Here is a 24025-nt window from a genome sequence, read left to right on the forward strand (position 1 = left end):
ATGTTGATGCTGGTTCCCAAATAAACGAAGTTTTTTACTATTTCGAAATTAAGTCTGCCAACAGTAGCGTGGTTGCCAAGGCGCATATGCGCTGACTCTTTGCTCGATGACAGCAGGTACTTCGTTGGCCCAACTAATGATGCAAATACAGCTCGATATTTTTTTTGAAAATATTGACGTTGCCGCAGAAATTACTCGTCTGGATAAGTCACTAATCCATAATTTTTCTCTGGTGCTTAGAGTCCTCTCTGGTGGAGAAGAAATAAAAAACCCAAGAGTTTAATGTTTTGTTGATCGAAACAAGAGAGTTATACCTAAAAAATTATGGTTGGTATAACATGCCAAGTTCTGTGCATAAAGTTTTAGTACATGGATGTGATGTAATTAAATACTTTGACTTACCAATAGGTAATGATTTTTAAGCTATGTTTTGATTTATTTGTCTTAATCTGTACTTCCACGTTTTTTGTCAGGTTCTTTATCAGAAGAAGCCTTAGAATGTTCACACAAAAACTGGAAGAGTACAAAGCAATACGGATTTAATGACCCGTTTGATATTATCATCAGATCCATTAGTTGCATTTAAAAGTAATATAAAGCAGAGAAACAAATATTCGAAGGGTTCTGATCTCAGCTTTAAAAAATATATTGTTGAAAGTGATGAAGCAGACAACGACATGGAATCTTCTGAAGACTCTGAAACTGATTGATTATAAAAAATAGTTCTGTTTTTATTTACATAGTCAACAGCGATTATGCTTTATTTTAAATCCATATCAAAATCAAAAAAATTTTGTTTTTTTACAGAACGGGTAAAATGTAAAAAAACCGACTTAATTTTTAAAATTACCGTAATGTATTAAATTACCCTAATGTAAAGGTGCGACAAATTATAACTAAAAATTATATTTTTCTGAACATTTACAAACAATTATATGCCACATTTCACTTTTATATAATAACGTGCAAAAACCCGTTTTTTTCAATCAGTTCTGGCGAGTACTTCGGTTTTTATAAACATATGTCTACGATGATTATGGCTTATTTTACCTTTTTATCAAATTGTAAAAAAACAATTTTTTTTAAATTAATTGGTAACCGGGATTGAATAACAGATTTTTTGTCTGAAATTGGCGTGATATAGTCCTTTGAGTTGTGAAGTTTCGGCCCATTCTGACTACTCATTCTACTTATATCAACACATGTCCGCAATAACTATTTTCATACAAAAATTCGAGAAAAACTCGGTTTCCTCGAAATTAGTAACCGGTACAGAAAAACCGATTTCATTTTTGAAATTAGCGTGGCATAATACTTTAAGGTGTGAACTTTCAGCCAATTTGGACCACTCCTTCTATTTTTGTCCATCTTTTTTATGGAGTCGCGGCACTGTGGACAAAGTTTGGTAAAAATCAGCGGTAATATGTGCACAGCCCAAAGAAACTTCTTAGTTCAAGCAGGTTCTGTGGTCTTGGCCAATCCTTTACAGCTTCTATCTTTTCATTGGCAGTGCAGATGCCCTCTGTCGTTACCTTGTGACCCAAATAACTTACTTCCTTTTTAAACAGTGAACACTTTTTGGCACTTAGTTTCATACCAACGCCAGCTATTCTCTGGAAAACTTCCTCCAAGTTCTTAAGATGTTCATCAAAGTTCTTACCCAATACGATGATGTCATCCAGGTACACCAATCATGTTTTCCAATGTAGTCCCTTCAATACCTGATCCATGAGTCTCCAAATGGCATCACTCTAATTGCCAAAGACCATCTCCGACACTGAAGTCTCTTTTCTCTTTGTCTTCCTCTTTCAACTCCACTTGCCAGTAGCCACTTTTCAAGTTCATTGTGGAGAACCATTTCGTACCAGATTGTGAGTCCAGAGTGTCGTAAATTCTTGTCAATGGTAGCTATCCTCTTTCGTAACGTCGTTCATCTTCCGGTAGTCAACAATATGACCTGGGTCGCCGTACTTGAAACATTTCATAACTCCGGCATTTTTCTGTTGTGATCCCTTCAGTGCTTCCAAAATTGTGTCTACCTAATCTGGCCTTTCTACTTCCACACGATGGAATTTGTATGCTGGTTTACTCAATTTGAGGCAGTTTCCTAAGTCAATGCATGTGATACCATTTCTACGAATGTAGGTTTTGGGTTTGCGTATGTCACTCGGTTCGTTTCAACATCTCGTATTCCATGGATAAAGCTCTGAATTTTTACACTTTCAGTGTATTCCATGGGTGCGTTAGCATTTGCCAAATGTGCAAGCCTTTCGACATCTAACGCAAACTCCTACAAAGTCTCATTAGCTTTTTGGTAGCGGTTTGGCAACTCTAATTGGTATATCTGTCTTTGCTTCCGTAACGTCGTTCTACAGCAGCCATCAACACTCCATAGTTATTTCTACTACAATAAGGAAAATCGGCCCAGTAGATTGTTTGTTTTAATCTAAGTAATTACGGCCCTTTGATTAATTGCATAGTAAAGACAAAGATGAATTCTTTAAGAGTTAAGGAATTAATTTCGGTTTTACATAAACTAAATGCTTGAAGTGAACTATCTCGTTAATCCGGTTGAGCTAAGCCACCTGTTTAGGGCCTGAGGCCCATGTATAAGTTGCCTGATTACTCAACAAAATATTTAGCACTTTTCGCAAACATTTAAATTCGAACCTCACTAATTCCACTTTCACTTTCATTAAATCTTGTGTAACCAATGACTAAAATACCTTCCTAATACCCAAAAATGAATACCAAATACGTAATTGATTTGTAACTTACTAAAGACTGTTATGAGTTTACATTTCTTTTCTTCAACGACTGTTGCGAAATTAAGTCAAAAAAATTGGAGCAAAAAAAAGTAATTAACATTTGAGTAGCCAAAACAAAGAAAATGCAAATTAAAGTTCAACGAAACAAATCGTAATATTCGAAGGTAGGAATTGAAAATGAGACAAAGTTTTATGACGCTGGTTCAAAATTTTTTAAATTAAGTCCAATAAAGAGCAAGTTGGCGCACATAAATGCTAAACAAAAATTGGTCTAGGTTTATAAACGATAGTCAGATAATGAAATTGTGAGGCGAAGGAGACTGACACAAAATGGGGTTGCCTTATGTTAAACGAGCTGAGGTAAAATCTTCAAAGTTTCCAGTTCGATTAAGCACCTTGACATTCTCTAATATGGCTTATCTGCCTGCTTAAAGTCATTTGCATACTAACATACATAATTATATAGGTAATTACGCGAAAATATTTGTAAGCGGCAAGAACTACAGAGTAACATTTTATCACTTCTAACGACTCTATACAAAATTTTTAATTAAATGAAATTCAATAATGACTTTCGGCGGCGAAATCATGCGGCAAATAAAAAGGAGTTTAATACAAAAAAGAAAACACAGAAATAAAGTTAACGGCCCAAAGTGCTTGCACAAAAAAAACAACCGAAAACCACCTTGGACCATGGGAATTTTAGCCACTTGAAGAAAACAAAAAGCAAAAGTGAAGCTAAAATGAAAACGAAATGCCACACACGATAAAAACACGTCCGCAACGCTGGTTGTAGCCGACAAGGAAACGCGTCCTAAATGCAACCTGTTCCAAGCATATTCAACACCAACAACATTATAAATAAAATTAACAAGTTAGGAATTCTACGTGAAATTTTACTATACCCAGCTGCATGTTTCGGCAATATCTTATAAAATTAACTGCAAAGTTTGGGATAATTTTAAACGGTTTTTTGTAATACTTATATCTATGTATGAATTTGCAAAAAAACCTTTTTTTTTGAGTGTATGTGAAACTTAATTAGGGTCTTAGAAAGATATTTTAACATGAGTAGTCTTGTTGATACAATCCAATTAAAATCGGTGGGGTAACAGAAGGTCTACGGCCATAAGGTAAATTAAGTCACATGACCTGAAATGAGAGCAACACCTGCTAAACTTACCAGTGGCTTACATTTTGCTACGTTTGGGAGCGGGAAATATAATTGACCTTTTGGCATCTTGAAAAATATGGGTTGACTTTATGACCGTGTAAGAAAACCAGCCAGCTGGAATTAGACGTTGCGACCTTTTCATATGGTTATAACTTAAATCGAACTTGTGGTCGTTATTAGTAGCAAGATCAATGAAAAAGAATTCCAAGTATTTTCCCAACTAATAACCCCAGCGGATTAGTGGGCTGAGAATATATACGCGGCATGGCATACTTGTCATAGGAGGCATCTAAATGGGTTGTGCGCTGTGTTTACGATCGGCCGCGCAAAACCTGAAACAACTAGGTCACACTCCCCGGATGAGACCTCTTTTCCCGATGGCGACCAAGAAAAATTTAAAGGACTATTAATCGAAAGCTAGTACCTGGAATATTCTTTCAGAAGGAAGTAAAGTTGTTAGCTTGCTTGATGTTCTCGTGAAGGCAAAAGTTGCCATCAGGAATCTGCAGTCAGAAAATCCGGCCTCCTCACTTACTTGGCTGTATTCGGATTGAAGAGCGCTAAAGCAAATTGATCACATCGAACTTGACGGCAGACATACTGTTGATATGTCCTAGAAAGTGGTATGCTGTGAGGGCTAAATATAGATTTGGACAACTTCCTTGTGGTGGCAGCGAAGAAAGTGCACAGTTTCCGAAAGTTCTACCAAAAAATGACGTAGATGGCAGAAGGTTTAAAAATTGAGGCAGACTCCTTACCAAGAAGTGCTACATTGTACTGATTGAGCAATTGAAAAGTAAAGTCCTCTCTCGACGAACAAAACTCAAGCTTTATAAGTCGCTTATCATATGATCGGGATCATGGACGGTAGCCGAAAGATTCATGACCCTTTCACTGATGCCCATGGCGAATATTGAAGAAAGTATAATGATGAGCCGTATGAGATCTACGCAGATATGATGATAGTGCAGCAAGCTACGCTGGCTAGATCATATTACGAAGAGCACCGGCCGAGAAAGTATTTCAATCGACACCCGTATTCCAAAACAGAGGAAGGGGAAACCTCCACTGAGTGAGGAGAGGCATGTAAAGTAAGACTTGATCTCCCTTGAGGCGAGAGTTCCCCCCATTAGGGAGAGAAGTGAATAGCCAGAAACCTGGGTATCGCAACGGACATCTGATTGATGAGGCTACACCTCCCAGGGGCTTGAGGGGTCATCTCCGTAAGCATTATGAGAAAATACGACAGCTGGAAACATAGCCATATGAACCAAAAAAGCACAAGCAGGTCCTCAGTGATATCCACAAATAGGCGTCGGACCTCTATGTCAGGAATTGCCCGGCGAAGTCAGTTTTTAAAGAAATATACCCAGAACTTGTAGAAGAGGAATGCACTCCCTAGGGAAACGCGCGTCACTCTAGCTCAACTTCGATCTGGATACTGTAACAGGTTAAAGTTTTACCTATTCAGAATCAACCCCAATACACAAAACGTATATCCGTCTTGCAATTTGTCCTCACAAGACACCAACCAGCTCTTCAATTGTAACGTGGAACCAACGCCTCGAGCACCTCTCTCACTATGGTCCACCCCTTTTGAAACTTCAAGTTTCCTTGGACTTCCGTTAGAGGACATTGATGACAATTTATTATAGGTCGCGCCTATTGAATGGGACGAAGCACTGCTACAACACCAACAACATCTCTCTTGGGTCTTCGAAATGGCGCCAGTAATTGCGTGTGCTTCTGGTGTCGAACTTAGCTGTCCATGCAATAAGCTTCTATGCGGGAGTATCTCCCTACAGCAATGACTTACTTCAAGTGTTATTCTGATCAAATTTAATGACAGGGAATTTTAGTGCTCCTACTAACCTCCGAACGAGCAATTTGGAGATTTAATGGTTAAGCTACATCCAAGGTTTCAGGATCGCTGACAGTCAGTGATGCCATTGATGTACGTGGTGATTGGTAATTTGAACTGAGCTCATGTAAACTAGATGTCCGTTGATTTTGGCATTTACAAAACAAATTATACGTTATACGACATTGGAGATATCAGAGAGATATTCGTTATGTACTACTTAATACAGCTGGGTATAAAGAAATTGAAAACTCGGACTGATATTAAGGAAAGTTTGGCAGAGATGAGCTGGTAGTGAATCCAACAATTAAATGAGCCTGCGCCACGCAGACTGGCTGCATTGTTGATTGGATTTTTGAATGACTCTTCATTTGGCAGAGTGCGCAGATTAAGGCATTTTGTTGCACAGCTTTAATGTTGTTAGCATATAACCGAAATGAGGATATTACTTTTTTCAATTTCTGTCAACTACCTCTGATTTTTGTTGTAATTGTGGTTGTTGTTAAGTTGTCAAACGACATGATACGCACCAAACGCACCTTTGCCGCACCGGCGCTTAATATTATGCATTTGTGTCGCTCGCGCATGCGCAAATGTGCGTAAGAGAATGCGCGCCGAACAGGAAAATATATTGTACAAAAAAGGATGCAAAATTCAATACCAAACATGCGACAAAAAAACAGAAACTGAAAAGGTGGCGCGAAGAAAGCAAAACAGACATAAAAATCGCAAATGAATGATCAGCGTGAAACGGCATTTAACATATAAGTTTGGTATTTTAGAATCGCTTTGGGTGAACCTGTTCGCGGTGGCCGCTTTTAACCTACTCAGCACATACAAACTCGTACTTTTACGAGCGTTTATGTTTTATGTGCTGTTTTTTTGTTGTTGTACACTAACATTCATCCTCTTATGGATGTTGCAGGATCGCAGTCAATGAGAATCGAGGAATTCGTAGCATTAAAAAGATGTCTGTCTGTCTGCTTAGGTGGTGGTGGCAGCCGCTTTTGGTAATGGTTTTAGTTGCGTTTTTTTGTCGTTTGCCAAAAATGTTGCTAATACTACTCGTATGTATGTATGTGCATATATGTATGTATTTCATTTTCTACTTGCATTACGGCTTTTCTAAAAACATTGTCGATTTTGTACATCACTGATTATATTGTTGAAGTGAAAGTTGTTTACTTTTGTTAGTTTGTCGGCTGATTTCATGGAAATGATTACTATCGCGTCACATTCTATATACTACATACTAACATATGTATGTATACACTGTGTATATCCGCACGTAGTAAGTGCGTGTGTAAAAATAAAGTCTTCGATCTAGTTGGGAAGGATGTACATATTAGCGGTTTACGCCGATCACTTTATCGGCGGCGGCGGCGGCATTGGCGGCGCGCCGGCGTACGTCGGTGTTCTTACTTTAAAAAGCTTGATTTTTCTATTTAAAAAAATAATATGATCATATGTATTTAATTAGCGAGCTTTGCTCATATTGCTTTATACAATGGTTTTTGTAATTGATATTAGAGAAAAATTGTAAGTTTACTAACGGCGATGGTTACTAGGACATGTTTCTGAATTTCACTTCTTCATCAGCTAGCTTTTCGGGAGCTGAGCGTTGAACTCGAATCTCCAACATTAGAGACCAATTATACAGCGAACAACGGGACATTCATATGGCCTAGCAGCTGAAAGGCTTGCACTGATATGAATGTTGGAGATTCGAGTTCAACGCTCAGCTCCCGAAAAGCTAGCTGATGAAGAAGTGAAATTCAGAAACATGTCCTAGTAACCATCGCCGTTAGTAAACTTACAATTTTTCTCTAATATCAATTAAAAAAATAATATTTAGGAAAGGGTTTGTTTGTATGTATTTAAGGAAATGAACGTGTTGGCCATTTCGGAAATATCCGGGGTTTTTGCCTCAAGATCTCGAAGACCGTTCAAAAATTTTCAGGAGTAGCTCCTTGCGGAGGGATTGTCCCTCGTTCGCTTACTCCAGAGGGGCTTCGAACCTAACCACGGTCTTTGGAATTGGTACTGCTGCGTCTGTTGAAAAGAAATAGAGATACATAAAATAGTCACACTTTTGTCAGTATATCTCGTGCAAAGCGTAGTTTCACCTAGGGATAACTCCTAATAATCGTCGCGAACACAATTTCTTTATATCATTTGTGGCTCCTTGGAGGTCACGCATAAAGGTGACTTACGGTTGCTATTAATGGTCTATTAATGCTCATGACTCTCGTGGCACAGCGCCTCCAGTTGTTTCGGCTGGTTTTAAGAGCTATTCCCGATTTGCGAACAGAAGCAATCCCGACCACCAGTCTCTACCACGCCTCCTGACCCTCACACCATATGCCAACACAGAAGCTATAGGACTGCGACTTCGAACTCATATCTTCGTTGACGTCATTTTCCTAGAAGCTCTAGGTGTAGCTCCGAAGACTTTCCAACGGATGCTTTTGTCGCGCTATGCTGCCGAGCTACACCAAAGAAACACCTTGAAACGTTAGGGAGTTACTATTCGGCTAAAGATGCCGCCCTAGAAATCATAAGCAGTCTAAGTGGATGTCATTGCGTAATGGGTGAAAATCGTATAATCTTCGGCGCATCTATATAATTAAAATTTTACAAGGACCCTGGATACAATTTTTAAAATGTAGACCAAAGTTTGCAGACGTTTGTGTTCACAGCATTGAGTTCAATAGTCTTCGTTAAATAAAAACGATATTTTAGAATGAAAGTCGACCGATTTTAAGTTGAAAGATTTTAACTTCTGTTTTCCGGCCTTATGATAAAGAGCTCAGTATGGATGACCGCGTAGCTTCAGTTTTCAGACTAGTTCGACTGTCCACTACGTAGTAGCACACACGGTCCTTAGTTCGACTGTCGTGGGAAAGCTTTTGCTTCACCACTTTAATTGTTCTTGCGAAGGAAAAAGCCTCACCTGGTAAATTTATGTGCCTACGTATTCACATTTGTAAAAGGAGCCGTAACGTGCAGGTGATATATAAACTTGGTTGATAGACTATAATCAATGTGATTCACTCCAAGGGACTAGTTTTGGATAAGGCCGCCATCTTTAGGAAATGTCAAACCGGGAGACTTGGGTGTTGAAGCATGAAGTGTGAGAATAAAAATTTATATTAACACAACAGATGTTTGAATGTAAGCCCAAGTGATTTTTCAAACCCTTCTCATAAGTACATATATCCTCAACTTAAATATGAGGTAAGAATCTTTTCAAAGGAGTGTTTATGCCCCAAGAACCTAATAAAGGATTTTGCATCACTGATTTCGCTTATTCTTTCAGCCAATCGCAATATAATTTTTTTTTTAAATCGGCACCTTTTTTGGGTATTTTGCTTTTTTTAACAACTTGACAATTTGAAAATATTTTCGCCTTGGGTCATTTTATTTGAATTCATTGTTCTTTATTAAATTTTTGAAAAAAAAATGCAAAGTGAGCACATAAATTTATTATATAACCTTTCTTTTAGTGTTTTGTTTTAATAACTTGGTGATCGGTAATTTGATTTATATATATATATAGGACAACCCTTATAATCAGAAATAAGACTAAAAAACAATGCTGGGGTCTGAACATCGCTCGAGACGTATACACCACGATCGCCCTGACATTTCAATTATGTGGCCGTGGCAAGTTTGGAAATGTGTCAGGTAATGAGTGACTTACTTTCGAACGGAAGCTGCAAGGTAAATCAATTCTTTCTAAGAGCCTTTCATGGCAGTAGTACACTCGGAGTGTTTGCCAAACCACTACCGAGGGCCGACCCCGATGTGATAAGCGGACCACGCTACCAGCGTACCACGGCGGCCGCAAAAAATACGCAGTTCGAAAATACGCTATCAAAAAATATTTTTCAAAAACACCCTGTTTCAGGATTTGTTTTACAACCGTATTATCTCAGAGTTCATTTGAATAAAGTCTTATCTCAGATAAGAGACCTATTTCACGTAATCATTTGTTGAATTTATGCTCAGATAAAGCGTTTTCCAATTTTGGGATAGGGAGTTTTCAAAACATATCCTGAGATAGGGAGTTCTTCAAGTCAATTTATGAAATAGGGCGTATTTTTCAAAAGGGAAACGGCAGGCAGCCGAGAATTGGCTAATATTCCACTCAGTAACTGTACACATTGTATATTGTAACCGCATAACCAAGTCGAAATAAATATCAAATTCCATCTGCTACGTCTACATCAAGACAGCGATCAATTAAAAAAGTCGCAACGTATATAAGCCAGTGTAGTCTTTATTTTGCACAAAGTCTTTTCTTACTCATTAGTGGAGGTATTATTAAATCGAGTATACAGTTGGGAAGCTCGATGGTACTCATAGTTTCCAAATTACAGATTTTTGAGTTATCTCCCTTAGATACAGGTCTGCGATTCATCAAAATGGTCAGGGTTTTGCACTCTGTTCGTTAAGCTCTTTCCGTCCGTAAAAAAATCGCGTTGGTTTTGAGATATCTTATTGATGTTTGGATTTATATAAGTTCCTTGCCTCCCAGCACACATCGCTTTTTGGTATGAGCGAAATTGCACGATAACTTGGCACACTTTTTACTTCTTTTATAATAGGTCAGTCACATATTAGTCACCAAATTTGAGTACAAAAATGGGATATCTCGCAAACGATTTTTGAGTAACTTTCTTCAGAGCTAGGGTTTCGAAGCTTGGAATATACTTTAGAACCCAAAGACAAGGCAACACGTCAGAAAAATAATTTGCTAGATAGCGTTCCGATTGTGATGTTCAAAAAAATTGGTCGGCTGTGGAAATTTCGCTGTGGAGTTTTAAGTAACTTTCTGGTAAACAAAGTATCTGAAATTGTGAACGTAACTTAGAGCCATATTATAATGCAATATTTAGGAGGAAACATTTTTCTATATTGGAAAGGAATTGAGATATTTAAAGATATTCAGAAATCCTACGGCGCATTTGAACTATTTCGGTTGATTTTTAATTTACTTCTTATATCAATCCTGGTGCACGGGTTGGGATCATGTCTGTTGTAGGGAGAAGATGCGATGGCCTTTTGAGTATTCGAAAGAAAATTTCAGTGGTCGATTTATGGTTCTTCCTGTAATGCCTGCGCCATCATGTGCTTGTATAAAAAGTCTATTAAATCCACATATCGAGTGCTGGGTGAAATATCACTCGAAAAAACATCCTCTCTCAGAATTGACATTGGCCACGCATCCTTCAACCGATTTCTGGGAAAGGGCATTGTAGGTTGTTTAAAAAATTTTTTTCGGGTAGGGCGTTCTCGAACTGGCAACGGTTATGAACTCTGAATGAGCTCCGCCGATTTTGCTAAAATTTTCAAGCCTTGAGAGTGTCTCCGTTATGTTGTTTTTTCGTGAAGTGGACAAGAACTGACCCATTACAATAAATCTTATTTAAACGGTTGAAACTATGCACAGGGGCACCTTTCTGACTAGCTTAACTTTTGACATACTTTTCTTTCCTAATCTAAGAAATCTCAATTTTGGTATGACTTGCTACAGATGCACCTCTTTGATAAGGTTAATATTTAAAAAACTTTCCTTTCCGTAAAAAGACCAGGGGTCCATATTTTGCAAAGTATTTTATTTTGCGCTACAATTTGTTAGAAATTCGGTACAAAGGTAGCCTTTCGAATAAATAATGATGCTTTTCCTTCCCGGAAGTGGACCAATTTTGAGAGAGGGAGAGGGAAGTGGGCGTAGGGGGAGAGGGCAATTTAAAAGAAGAGATGGAGTGTATAAGAATAAAGCAGGAAAAGGCGAGAAACAGAAGAAGTGGGAGAAAAATGGCAGAGAAAAGGCAGTGGAGTGTAAGTGGACGAGAATTAATCATGAGCTATAACTAAATCAAATGAAGTTTTTACTTAATGCTGATATATGAAATAAGTTTAACTGCGGCTGCAATGCCCTGGGTAATATCTAGTTATATATATTTAAGTACATATGTAGGAACAATATATAACTATGATTGTGATTGCATCTTGCTATGCGTACAAAGTTAATTGATTGAGTATTGTCATAGTAAATGCTGGCCTTTTTGTTGAGTAGAAGAAAGTACTGCGGATATATAATACAGCCGTATTCGCAATACTTGTCAACTACATACATATTTAAATTTTCCAAAGATTTCTAGCATTAACTATTCCAAACGCTTCTAAAACTTACTGTGGTTGAAGCATTGCTCATCCGCTTACAATTTATCAAAAGTAAATGTTGCTGCAATTTGATGTGTTGATGAGCAAGTAATGTCATGATGTCATGCTAGAGGCATATATGTGTGTACAAAAGGAGATTTATATACTTGCAACGTCAAAACGAGCCACAAATGGTATAATTGTTACCTTCAATAATAGTAATTTAGCACAGACGGTAATTTCCCCTATAGGCAATGTTGAAAGACTACAGATCAACAGCATAGACATCGTGTAGAAAAAAAACATGCACATACGATTGGATGCACTTGCACAGGCATACACTGCCTAAGCCATTCAATATAGCTCCGGTTTTGCGCCTAGTTTGCGCATGTGCAACATTTCCTTACCTGCCGCTTTGGAGTATCTTTATACATTTAATATATGATATTTACAATTTTTTACAACAATATGCAGTGCCTTATATGGTTAGTAATATTGTTGTGACACACGCATACTTTATGCACAATTTTCTACATAAATATTTAGATTCATTCATCTTAAATTCAAAGGTTACTGTTGATGATGGATTGATACACATCAACAATAGCAAACAATGTCGTATTATCAGCGAGTTTAGCACGCAGATAAATTGTCACCATTAATGTTAAAAGAAAGTCTACCAACAACTATTACCGGGAAGCGAAGCAACTAAATGCATAGCAACAAAAGAAAAGTGCGCTACTAAAGAAAAAGGCGAGAGAAAAAAAAAACTTGCACAAGAAACCCAGATTAGTAAGACTCAACAAACATTTAGGTTAGAAAACGATTAGAAGGCGAATCAAATTCTAATATATTTCTCTAAGGTAGAAGGTTAGAGGACGATTTGCGAAACTGTCGCGAATTATAGCATTCTCGACAAAAAGGGGACTTCGTTCTCCATATCGAGAAAAGGGTTAGAACTCTAATCGAATTTTAACGTCAATTTCTAATGAGTATTGAATGAAGTGATGCGCAATTAAGTTCAATTAATTAAAATCGGCGGAATTTTCATTGTTTCATTATATCAAATACTTTTATTTGGTTATAAGCTTATGTATTAAGAATGAACATATCTCAAAGACTTTTTCTGTTATACTAAATTAAAACCGTACTTAAAGATTGAGCACAGCGTTGGTTTGAGGTACGGATGAGGAAGCGTTTTCTTCATGCCGTTCAAATAGCCCTTCAATAATCTGCTCGCTTTCCTTTTCTTGATTAATTTTCACTTACTAGTATTTATTATTATAAATAAAAAAACTTATTTCGCAACTTATAATATATCAACACAACTTTTCACTGTTTTTATTTTGTTTATATAACCCTAAGGATGAGTGATCATGTCGTGCAAATAATCGATAAGTGTGACAATGATCATAACATCGCATTTCTAGTGTTTTTCGAATCGTTTCACAGTCGAATTCTAACCTAGTTCTCTAACCTAGTTTTCGAATCGAAATGCGTTAGAGAACTACATTAGAATTCTAGTGTAAAATAACAATATTTCTCTAACGTTAGAAACTGTGTTTGCTGGGGATTTATGTGAAAACTCAGCGCTGTGATAGCTCTTAATATTTTGTAGTATGTATGTATGTATACATGTCAACAGGTCGGTGGTACGCGCTTACTAGCCATGAACTAATTTTTTATGGCGTACACAACGGGAAACAGTCATAAGTGGAAAAGTGAAATTAGTTCATCATTTTGCGCTTTAGAACAAAATAATTATTAAACTTTGTTCGAAATATGTTTTTGATATCACGGGAAAGACTATAAATCTCTCAGAGAAATTTTCCGTTGAATATCCAAGGGTCACCCCTTATACCTTTGTACCGTTGATGAGAACTTTGCTCGCTGAAAGAGGACTTTAATTCTAAGTACTTACTCAGTCCATAGTAGCACTTGTTAGCAAAAGTGATTTCTTCTTCAATTTCTAGGTTTATTTTGTTTTGCTGTTGATGCTAGTTGTCGGATAGACTAACTCTTCCTTTTATCCGTTTGGCATTTTTTTTTTTTGGCAGAAAGTACTCTTCTTCGCGCCTTGGCAGCCACCACGCTGTTGACAATTATAAATTCGAGACCGTGAAGGACTTCGCCTATCTGGGAGCCTGCATTAACAGCGAATACAATATCAGTTTAAAAATTAAGCGGAGAATAATAACTCTTACCAATAGGAGTTGTTTTGAATTAAGTAGGCAATTTAAATAAAGTCCTCTCACCACTAACAAAAATCACGATCTAAGGCTTGTGCGCTGTCCTAATATATGGGTCAGAATCATGAACGGTTTCGAGAGATAATGAGATGGCCCTTGCAGCGTTCTAGGTAAAAGTTTTCCCGAAGATTTATATTCCTGTTCGTGTTGCCAATAGCGAGAATCGAAAGACGTATACAGATGAGCTGTAAGAGCTTTGCACAAATATGAAGATAGTGCAACGAATAAAATTGGCTGAGTCATGTTATGCGAACGGATAACGCCGCTCCGGCCAAGAAAGTATTACAACCGATACCCGTATTTGGGAGTATAGGAAGTTGGAGACCACTACTGCGTTGGGAGAGGCAGGCGGATGAGGACGTTAGTTTTTGGCGTCAGTTACAGCGAAAGAAGCATAGCTGGCATGTTTTGTTTCGAAACGACCAATACCGCTTAAGCGGCTAAGCGCTAATTAATGATGACTTCATACTTCTTGTTCTCGTTTGTCGAAAAACACAGTTTTTCGCCTTTTCGACCAACCCAGAGAAGGCAGAGTTTACGGCATCATTTTCAAGGTCAATGATATCAATTTCATCAGAATACGCTTGTAACTGTACGCTCTTGTGCCATTGCAGTTTAGATCTGCTGATGGAATTCTCTTCTCTAGCATCAAATTAAAGAAGCCCTACAATAAGTAGCCGCCCTGTTTCCCAATGCTTACAGAGCCAATAGTGTTGTCCAGCGTCTTTTGGAACATTAGTTTAAGCAGCATTGCCAATGTTGTTGTTAAGTTGAGAACGAGGCGCACCCTCCCTTTCTCTCTCGATGATCTTTACGTGGGTTGTATTCATGATTTGACGTATCGTCACATTTGTTCAATATTGAATTTTTCAGATTTGAAGCAACGCTGATGAGTGCCAGAAATGCTTCTGCTTTGGCTGATATATGCTGAGAAGCCCCAGCAAAGCTTCGAATTGGGTTGCAGAGAAAATGAGAAAGAAAGGGAAGAATTGTTTCCTCTTAGATCTTCTAATTAGCATCAGTAATCACAAAGCCGGAAGGGCTGGATAAAGCATAAATTACACATGTACATATATGATGGTGTATGTCTATAATATTCATTGTATATATTTCCCAACCATGTTGTTAGGGGTTTCCGCTTAAGTGAAATGAATTAAACAAGTGTAAAGAAGAAAGCGAAAAGCGTGCTGCTGGAGTTTTGGTCGTAAAGAGAGGGCATGATCATGTAATTTCAGTCATCCGCCTCCGTGATGCTCATTCAAATGAGGTTCTACAAATTATCATTTCTCAAGGCCTACTTGCCGAGGCACAAGGCACGCACTGACTTCTTTCAAGATTGACTAGAAAATACATATTACCGCTGCCCACACAATAGCAATGCTACTCAGCGACTTTGCCGTAGTAGTGGGCAAGTAAGGAGCAGCATTACCTGACAGGGAAGGATTGGCTTACACCGCGGCAGCGCGTTATATAGCCGACTTATCGCGGAACCGAATTTGTCAAGGCATACCGCAATTGGGGGTTGGTTCGGAAATATTTTTTGGGACTATTTCGTCACCATTTATTAGGGATCATTTGCTTTTGACCAAATTTGCTTTTGGTTTAGTTTCGAGATTTTCGAGACTACTTCTGATGGTTTTCGGGAGTGGTTTCAGAAGATATCGCAATTTTTTTCCTACAACGCTAAAGCAGAATAGAGGCCAAATTACCCATTCGATAGGAACAGACAATCATTTGCCTTGGTAAGCTTGAGTCGTCGATTTTACAAACGTCACTTGAGGCGATGATTTTTGTAGCGTTTTTTTACACCAATCGTCTCGAGAATGGGCTAGTCCACCGTGAATAAAGCTACAAACGGGCATGTTATCCACCTCTCTCGCAAATCTAGCTCTTGTTACCCAGAGTGCGCCAAATGACGACGTTAAGGGCTGAATTTGGCATAGTTACCTAACTCTACCTTCTTTGCCAGAAGTACAACTGCTTCGAATAGAGATTGAATAGAGAATTAAATATAAACACTTTTTGTATAGTTGAAGATTACGAATGACGACTATTTACGTGTTGTTAATGAAAACTTCTTATTTCCTATTTTAGATTGCGCTGGCAGATGACGTGGAAGGAGTTAAAAAGATGAGTGGCACAGAAGAAATATCCGATCATGAAAATGAGGTAGACCAGATGGCGCTTGAATCGGGACCCGAACCACAGCTACAACCAAAAGTAAAGTATCAACATAATATGCAACAACAACAACAGCAACAACAACAACTTGGTCCTGCACGAAGTAAGTTTCTGCTTTTAGGATGAAGAGTACCAACAAACAACTAATAAAAATTCCAACATTTTAGGCAATCATCAGAGTATTCCACTGAGTCTTGGTCAGCCATTCGGCCCACCGCCACCACCAGTACAGCTCGCCTACCAAGGACCACCTCCACCGTTACCACCACAACGGCCACCACCACAAGTGCATGTGCCACAAGTAGCGCCCGATTTAAGTGTTAGCGCTTCGAGTAACAATGAGATTTGGTCTTCCCCCGTACAGGATATGCCAAAAATAGTATCCTTGGATGTTAAGTGCGAGAAGAATGGCATGAAAGTATTTGTAAAATTCGATAAACCTTTTTACGGTATAGTCTTCTCGAAAGGTCACTATAGCAATATAAATTGCGTGCATTTACCTTCTGGACTTGGCCGCACCTCGGCTACATTCGATATTGGTTTGCATGAATGTGGCACTTCGGGTAACACCGAAAACGGTTTGTATGGTTATGGACATGAATCGGGTTCAGGTACATATTTCGAGAACATTATTGTCATACAATACGATCCACAAGTGCAAGAGGTATGGGATCAAGCGCGAAAGTTGCGTTGCACTTGGCATGATCAGTACGAGAAGAGTGTGACATTCCGTCCATTCCCTGTCGATATGTTGGATGTAGTACGCGCAGATTTTGCTGGTGATAACGTTGGTTGTTGGATGCAGATACAAGTGGGTAAGGGGCCATGGGCTTCCGAAGTTTCGGGATTAGTGAAAATTGGACAAACAATGACTATGGTGCTGGCTATTAAGGATGATGATTCTAAATTCGATATGCTTGTGCGAAACTGTGTAGCACATGATGGCAAACGTGCACCCATACAACTGGTAGATCAACGTGGTTGCGTTACGCGTCCAAAATTGATGTCACGTTTTATTAAAATAAAGAACTTTGGCGCATCAGCTTCTGTGCTATCATATGCGCACTTCCAAGCCTTCAAGTTTCCCGATTCGATGGAGGTGCACTTTCAGTGTACAATACAAATATGTCGCTATCAATGTCCCGATCAATGTTCTGATCCCAATTTGCAAGAAGTACATCACTTGCAAGTCGGTCCCGAGTCGCAATATGGACCACCACCACCACATTTACACGTCGACACATATCATGTCACTAGCGGTATTGGTAAGCGAAGAGATGAGCGACGCGTACAACGTCGTTTACGTGCCGTTGATCCTGAACCCGAAGTCGGACTCAATCGCATTATTAAAGTTGTTTCTTCGGGTGATCTTACTTTCCCGATTGATGATCAAGCCAATAGTACAACATCAACATCACCACAAATGATGGTATTTCCTGCGCGCGAAGATGGCCTAATTTGTATGACAACGCCTGGATTTGCTATCACTTTGATTATATTGCTTGGCATTCTTATGACGTCCTGTATAATATCGGCTATACTTTATATACGCTTACGGCCGTTCTCCGCATTTGGTCACTCGGAAAAAGAACGTGCTGTGGCTTATACGAATCCACAATTAGCGGGTGCTATGCCAGTCATACAAATACCGGGACCCCCACCGCCGGTTGTTAATCAAGGCACGTTGACTAAGGGCGTTCTTTCGAAGGGCACACTCACAAAAAACACCCAGCCGAAGGGAACACTCACCAAGGGTACACTCACCAAATCCCGAACGCATACATGAGCAATGAAGGCTAATAACGATACAACAAATACGAAATGGACTCGAAAACACGAGATTTCTTTAGATTTTTTACTAGAAGTACACGAACTGCATAGAGTTTGCAGCCCCCATTTGGGTGACCTGATTGTTGGCTGCATTAGCTGGGTACTGAAGTCATTGTTACAGCAAATTCAAAGTGGTCTTTTTTTCATTTGTCAATGCACTTGGGGCATTGGGGCGCTTAGAGGGTTAAGTTATTAGTATATAAAATAATTTAATTTAAGTTTAGAGTTAATAGTACTTGATCGCTTTCACGAAGTACTATGTCTTATGTTATGAGTATTTGTTTATTAGTTAGAAAGTAAGTTACTTAATTATGATGATGCATTTTTTCTTTCTTAAAACTTGGATTTCTTTCGACGAGCCTTTCGAGTCTGTTTGGGCCTTCTAAATTGGTGGCAGTTTAGCGCATTAAGTTTTAGTTTTAACTACAATAGTTTAAAAAAAATAGTCCAGCTTTAATGGTATTTATATATACAAATATATGTATAGTACAATAATCTAGTATATGCATACAAAGGAATCCGGTGCTAAGCCATACTCAAAGTTCAAATGCATCCAATGGGCCTGCGGTTGGAAGCTCTAAGTATACTGACAATAGTACATTAAAACCTTCAAAAGTACATATAAGAAACTTGGAAATTTTGGGTTAATAACTAGCCTTAAAGTATAATGCTTGGTTTTCACTAGGTTTAACTTGACAACAAACTCGGGCATATCCATGAAAACTCCTTGTCATACAAGGTCAAATACCTTTGCCGTCCATTATGAATACAAAAATGTCAATTAAAATCACCAATAAGTGAAAACAGCAGCTGCCCAAAGGTTTAGCAAAGATGAGATTGGTAATTCAGTTTCGTTAGATAACTGGCGTCCTATAACAAAAATGCCACAGCGTTTGAAAAATCGAGAAATATTAAAACGTGTTGTAAAATATATGAACAAAAAATTTAGCATTGGTTTTAACCATGCACTGCTTCATCGACTTCGAGTCAGTTGTGCGACGTAATGGAGGCTCCTTTCAGCCTAAATGACCCGCGAGTCACTTAAAGTCAGTTTTAGATGACAGTCAATTGACCTAGTAAAAACCAAGCAATATGCTGCTTCATTATAAATTAATGAGACACCGGGTTGCAAACGGAAAAAACCGCCACCATGTTGGCAAATGAAGTTTCATTGTAAAATTTGCTATACTAATAGGCAATTCCCGTTTGCACTTATTGGTTATTTTAGTTGTCTCCTTGTGGTCAAAACGGACGGTAAACACATTTGTTGACCAATGACAAGCCGCTTTTTTCATATGGCATGGTTTGCTGTCAAATTGGACGTAGTGAAAACCAAGCATTACGAGCCAAATATTGAAGGCCTCAGTTCACTTTGAATTTCACCGGTGTCTCACATTATGGCCGCTAGATTTTGCACATTTTGTATCTGTATGAAAAATACATAAAAATATATATATATCAGTATTTCCTATTACCAACAATACGCATTACAGTCACCAAATATAATACAACATAAATACCAAAATATGTTTGACGCATCCTAAAACTAAATATGCAACATTCAATTCATTGCTGATTAGACAAGTTTTATATCTAAAGCATAGAAGTCAAACAGAAACGATCACCTGATTTTTAAATCAGTATCGTGGTCTCATCAATCGCTGCAGATAGCCGTATGCGCCGCCATATTGAAGAACATCCTTCCAAAACGCAAAAAGAAGCCACCTAGAACATCCTTTCAGCCAGCGAACACAATGTTGATCAATCGTTGAGTGATGATTTTCTGAATGCACCGTTGAGTATTTTTGATTCACTCAACAGTTGAGATTTTACGTCATACAATTTGAGCATACAATTTTTTCGCTACATATGCGAACGTGTTTATTCGGCTATCCGACAGTTCTTTGACATTTTAAAGTGTTGGTTTTGAATACAACTTTTCCTCATAATAATATTATTGTGAAGTGTGAAAAATAATTTAAAAATACCTTTTTTTAAAATGTTGGTATAATTATTTCATTTGGGAGTTGGTCAGAGAACGACTTTCTATCAGTCAACTGACGGAAACATGTTTGCAACGTATTCATAAAAATATTGTTCGCTGTAAGGACTCAATGATTGAAATCGTACTTATCGATGAAATTGAATTTGTTACTACCTTTCATTCAAAAGTATATTGTGACCATGATACAAAAAATGGAGGTAGTTCCATTTAAGCTGCAGACATTGGTGCTCTATCGGTAACCGTATCGGTAACCTTATAACAGCTGATTCGACCAACCTTATGAGAATCAATGCAATCGATTATTTTGCTGCCGCTAAGGTCGTAACCGTATCGTAGCCAACCAATTGGTTTTTGGTTGACCGTCGTAATGATAAACAGCTGATTACGTTAGGGATACGACTACCGCGATACGACATACGGCACGAATGACTCCCGCTTTAGTGTGACGTTAGCCACTTGACTTTTACGGGGACAATGGCAATTTCACCAAAAACAAGCTACCAGATTGAAAAATATTATGAATTTTTCTAATTTTGATGGATTTATATTTACGAATACGACTAAATTACTTTCATACTTATTTTAAATAAAAAAGAAAAAAATGAGCCCCATGCCTTGGAAATATTTTAATACGAAATATCAACATAGAAAAGAAGGTTTTTAATAAGTTTTTCGAGCTCTCGAAAATTGTTTTGGTGGAAGAAACACGGATCGAAGTATGCAAAGCAAGGGAAGAAGTAACCTTCTTAAATGTTCGACGTTCGTTCAGAACATTTTGACAAAACATACACTGCAATTTCTTGATAAATTGGCTACAAGTCCACATTTTTTATATTTTTATTTATTGTATAATTCAAGCGTTGCGCTTTAGGAGGGCATTGTTAAACCATTTTTTAGGGAGAACATTACCCTGTAGCTCTGCAGGTTAGCCACTAGTTATTGCCCGTTGTACCAGATCACCTTGGGGCATCCCCGCCTATACACATTATGTGCGCTTTTAGCATTGACATAGATGTGCAGACTTTGGAGGTACACTTTTTCTGAACGTGCCTTGAGAAATATCCACTGTCGTTGCATGATAATAGGGCCATGCTAGAACAACAGGATTTTTCATGTATTTTTTTTTTCTGTCTAGGGGTCAAGCTGCCATAAAGATATGAGTCATTAACCAATGTATGAGTCATTATCCACTATTTTTCGATGCACGGTTTACTGTATTCTCAATATATATATATTCACATAAATCGTGCCAAAGCATATTATTATTGTCTCAGATGACCATTGCGTTTTCATCCTAAAGGAAATTTCCATCTCGAAAAACCACAATTTCGCCTTAAACAGTAACGATATGGCAACGCTTCTGGCAAACAACAAACATTATGAAACTTCAAAAATCCCCAAATCCGAAAAAAAAATTTGAGTGGAACTACCTTCTTTTTTGTATCATGTTTGTGACTTCTCAATTTATTCTTATATATTCGTTTCTCTGGTTTATCAAATAAACTAACGCACATAGTTAGTTTTATGTCCCCATAACAATAGTACCACAGCACACCTTTGGTTACTTCCCCATCTTTTATATCGGCTTCTTATCGGCGGGTTACAGATTTGTGATCGATTTTATAAAGAAGTTTATAGGCACCTGTTTCCTAACAAATCAATGAGAAGTCGTTAACAAATCGATAATACGCCGCTAACAAATAGAAACTCCGATAACAAATCGACTACTTTTCGACAACAAATCGACAAATTTATTATGTTAAATTTTCTATATTAAGTCGATAACTTTTCATTTAAACATCAATAACATTCCAGAAACAACAAATTCGTAGTACTCCAATAACAAATCGATAACTTTCCGATAATAAATCGATCATTTTTGATAGCAAAGCCTTTACCATCTTAACATTAACATATGTATTTCTCTCATTTTAATTTGTAAGACACTCATTCTATTTCTGGCTGTTCTTCCCTCATTGCCATTTATACCGGATTTCAAATCCGCTGATACCATCGAGTTCCAGCTAAAACCTATCATTGCAGTAGTGTGATCCCTGTCTCATGTACTCGATCGATAGATTGGGAGTATGTCCATCTTTATGCCATTTATGCACTCCCTCCTTTAATACTCTTCTAAGGTTCTTTTGAAACGCTGCATCATACTATCTTAACGAGAAAATAGTAGTGTTGATTGAGTTTTTCGTATGCCAGGTGACTTCCACATTTTGTAGAACCCTTTTGCTTAAAAATTCCTCCCTAGGTCGGAATGTAACTTCATTAGTGCATCATCGTTTGCTAGTCTAATGCTTCTGCCATGGTTTCTGCTTCTTGATTTGGGATTGGGTATAACTCTGGTCGTTTTCTGAAAAAATCCATAACTACTGTGTGTTTGTTTCTGAGTTTGCTAGTAGATTGTTTAGGCTTGATTCTGGATTTAAACAATTTTCCTTTGATTCTCGTAAGCACAATCTAAATAACTTACGTTAACAAAAATTTAAGTCAAGAAAGTTTAAAATTTATTTCAGATTTTCATTCCGTCAAGTATTATTGATTTGCTGAATGTATGTATGTACTTAAATGAAATTCTTTCGTAACGTAAAACTCGATCCTTTTTGTACTCAGTACTCATATAACGTCATTTACCTCTTTTAAATAATGCTTTACTATATCTACTTTTATAAAATAAAATTTAAAAATAAAAACTTAACTATATTTAGGTTAAAAATTTAAACATATATTTAAAAAATAAAAAAACATCATAAAACAATATAAAAAACTAATCAATTAATAATTAATATTATTAATTTAAAAACTCGAATTAGTCACTAAATATTTTAAGTGCGTTCATTAGTTCGAAGGTAATTATGTTAGCAAAGTAGCAGCTACACCAATATTTTAACTTAAAAACTAACCAACGAATAAAACAAAATATTATTTTAATATATTTGTTTCATTTCATTTTTGAGTTTTTTCTCTTGTGACTGAAAACTGTTTGTGCAGATGTTAAATAATCACAACTAGCTAATGTATTTCTTAATTATTTATTTTCTTATTTATTTAAGTTAATAATTTATTTATTGAATAAAACAAATCTTAAATGTACAATGTTTATCTTAATTAAAATTTATATTTATGCTTATTTATTTGTACTCTTAAAAAAAGTTAAAAAAATATTTTTCTTTCCGAAATGTGTTTTTTATTTCCTTTGCGATTCCGAGCCAGGAAAAGTTTGTTTTGATTAATTAAAATTTAATCAAAAATTAAAAAAAAAAACAGTCTACTACTTTGTGATCGGATGGTTCTGTCACTCCTGATAGATGGAAGACTAACCTGACCAGCATATACATATAACGAGAAAAAATTTTAACCGATTTCTTCTGAAATACGCATTACGCGTGCCCATCACAAGCTTTCAACCCGCTCGCTTTAGGGGTTTGTTAGTCCAATATTATATGAGTAGCACATGATTTTTGCGAATTTGTAACTCTTTGACAGCAAGACTTTTCTACTTGGTTAAAGATTTGCGACTTGTCATTTCTTTTTATCACACTCGATCAGATTGGGTTATCTACCAAAAACATCACTAGAGCTGCTAACCCTGGGCAACTTACCTCCTTTTAATTGCAATACTTGCGTTTATCAGCGGGGACGCAGTATAGGAAAATGTTTCTTCGTGAAACAAATAATTTTAATGGCTCTTAGCTCGGCTGATTGGCTCAGGTTTTTCAAACCGGTTTAACCAGATTTTTTTCCGAAAGTTTCAGCCTTATTTTTCAGGCTACAGAA

The 24025-nt window shown here is 37.4% G+C and overlaps 1 protein-coding gene across 5 annotated transcripts in view; it reads left to right on the forward strand.

Annotated features, from left to right (window-relative positions):
- Nucleotides 1-23364, forward strand: part of dy (dusky) — a 96919-nt gene extending 73555 nt beyond the window's left edge. For all 5 annotated transcript variants that reach the window (XM_067782871.1, XM_067782870.1, XM_067782872.1 and 2 more), the window contains 2 exons: nucleotides 16318-16507; nucleotides 16572-23364. In XM_067782871.1, the coding sequence (XP_067638972.1) occupies nucleotides 16318-16507; nucleotides 16572-18190 (1809 nt within the window). In that variant the 3' untranslated portion in view covers nucleotides 18191-23364. The remainder of the gene's footprint in view (nucleotides 1-16317; nucleotides 16508-16571) is intronic.
- The last annotated feature ends 661 nt before the right edge of the window (nucleotides 23365-24025 follow it).

The sequence above is a fragment of the Eurosta solidaginis genome, chromosome 4 (genome assembly GCF_040869045.1).
Source record: "Eurosta solidaginis isolate ZX-2024a chromosome 4, ASM4086904v1, whole genome shotgun sequence".
NCBI classification, from domain to species: Eukaryota; Metazoa; Arthropoda; class Insecta; order Diptera; family Tephritidae; genus Eurosta; species Eurosta solidaginis.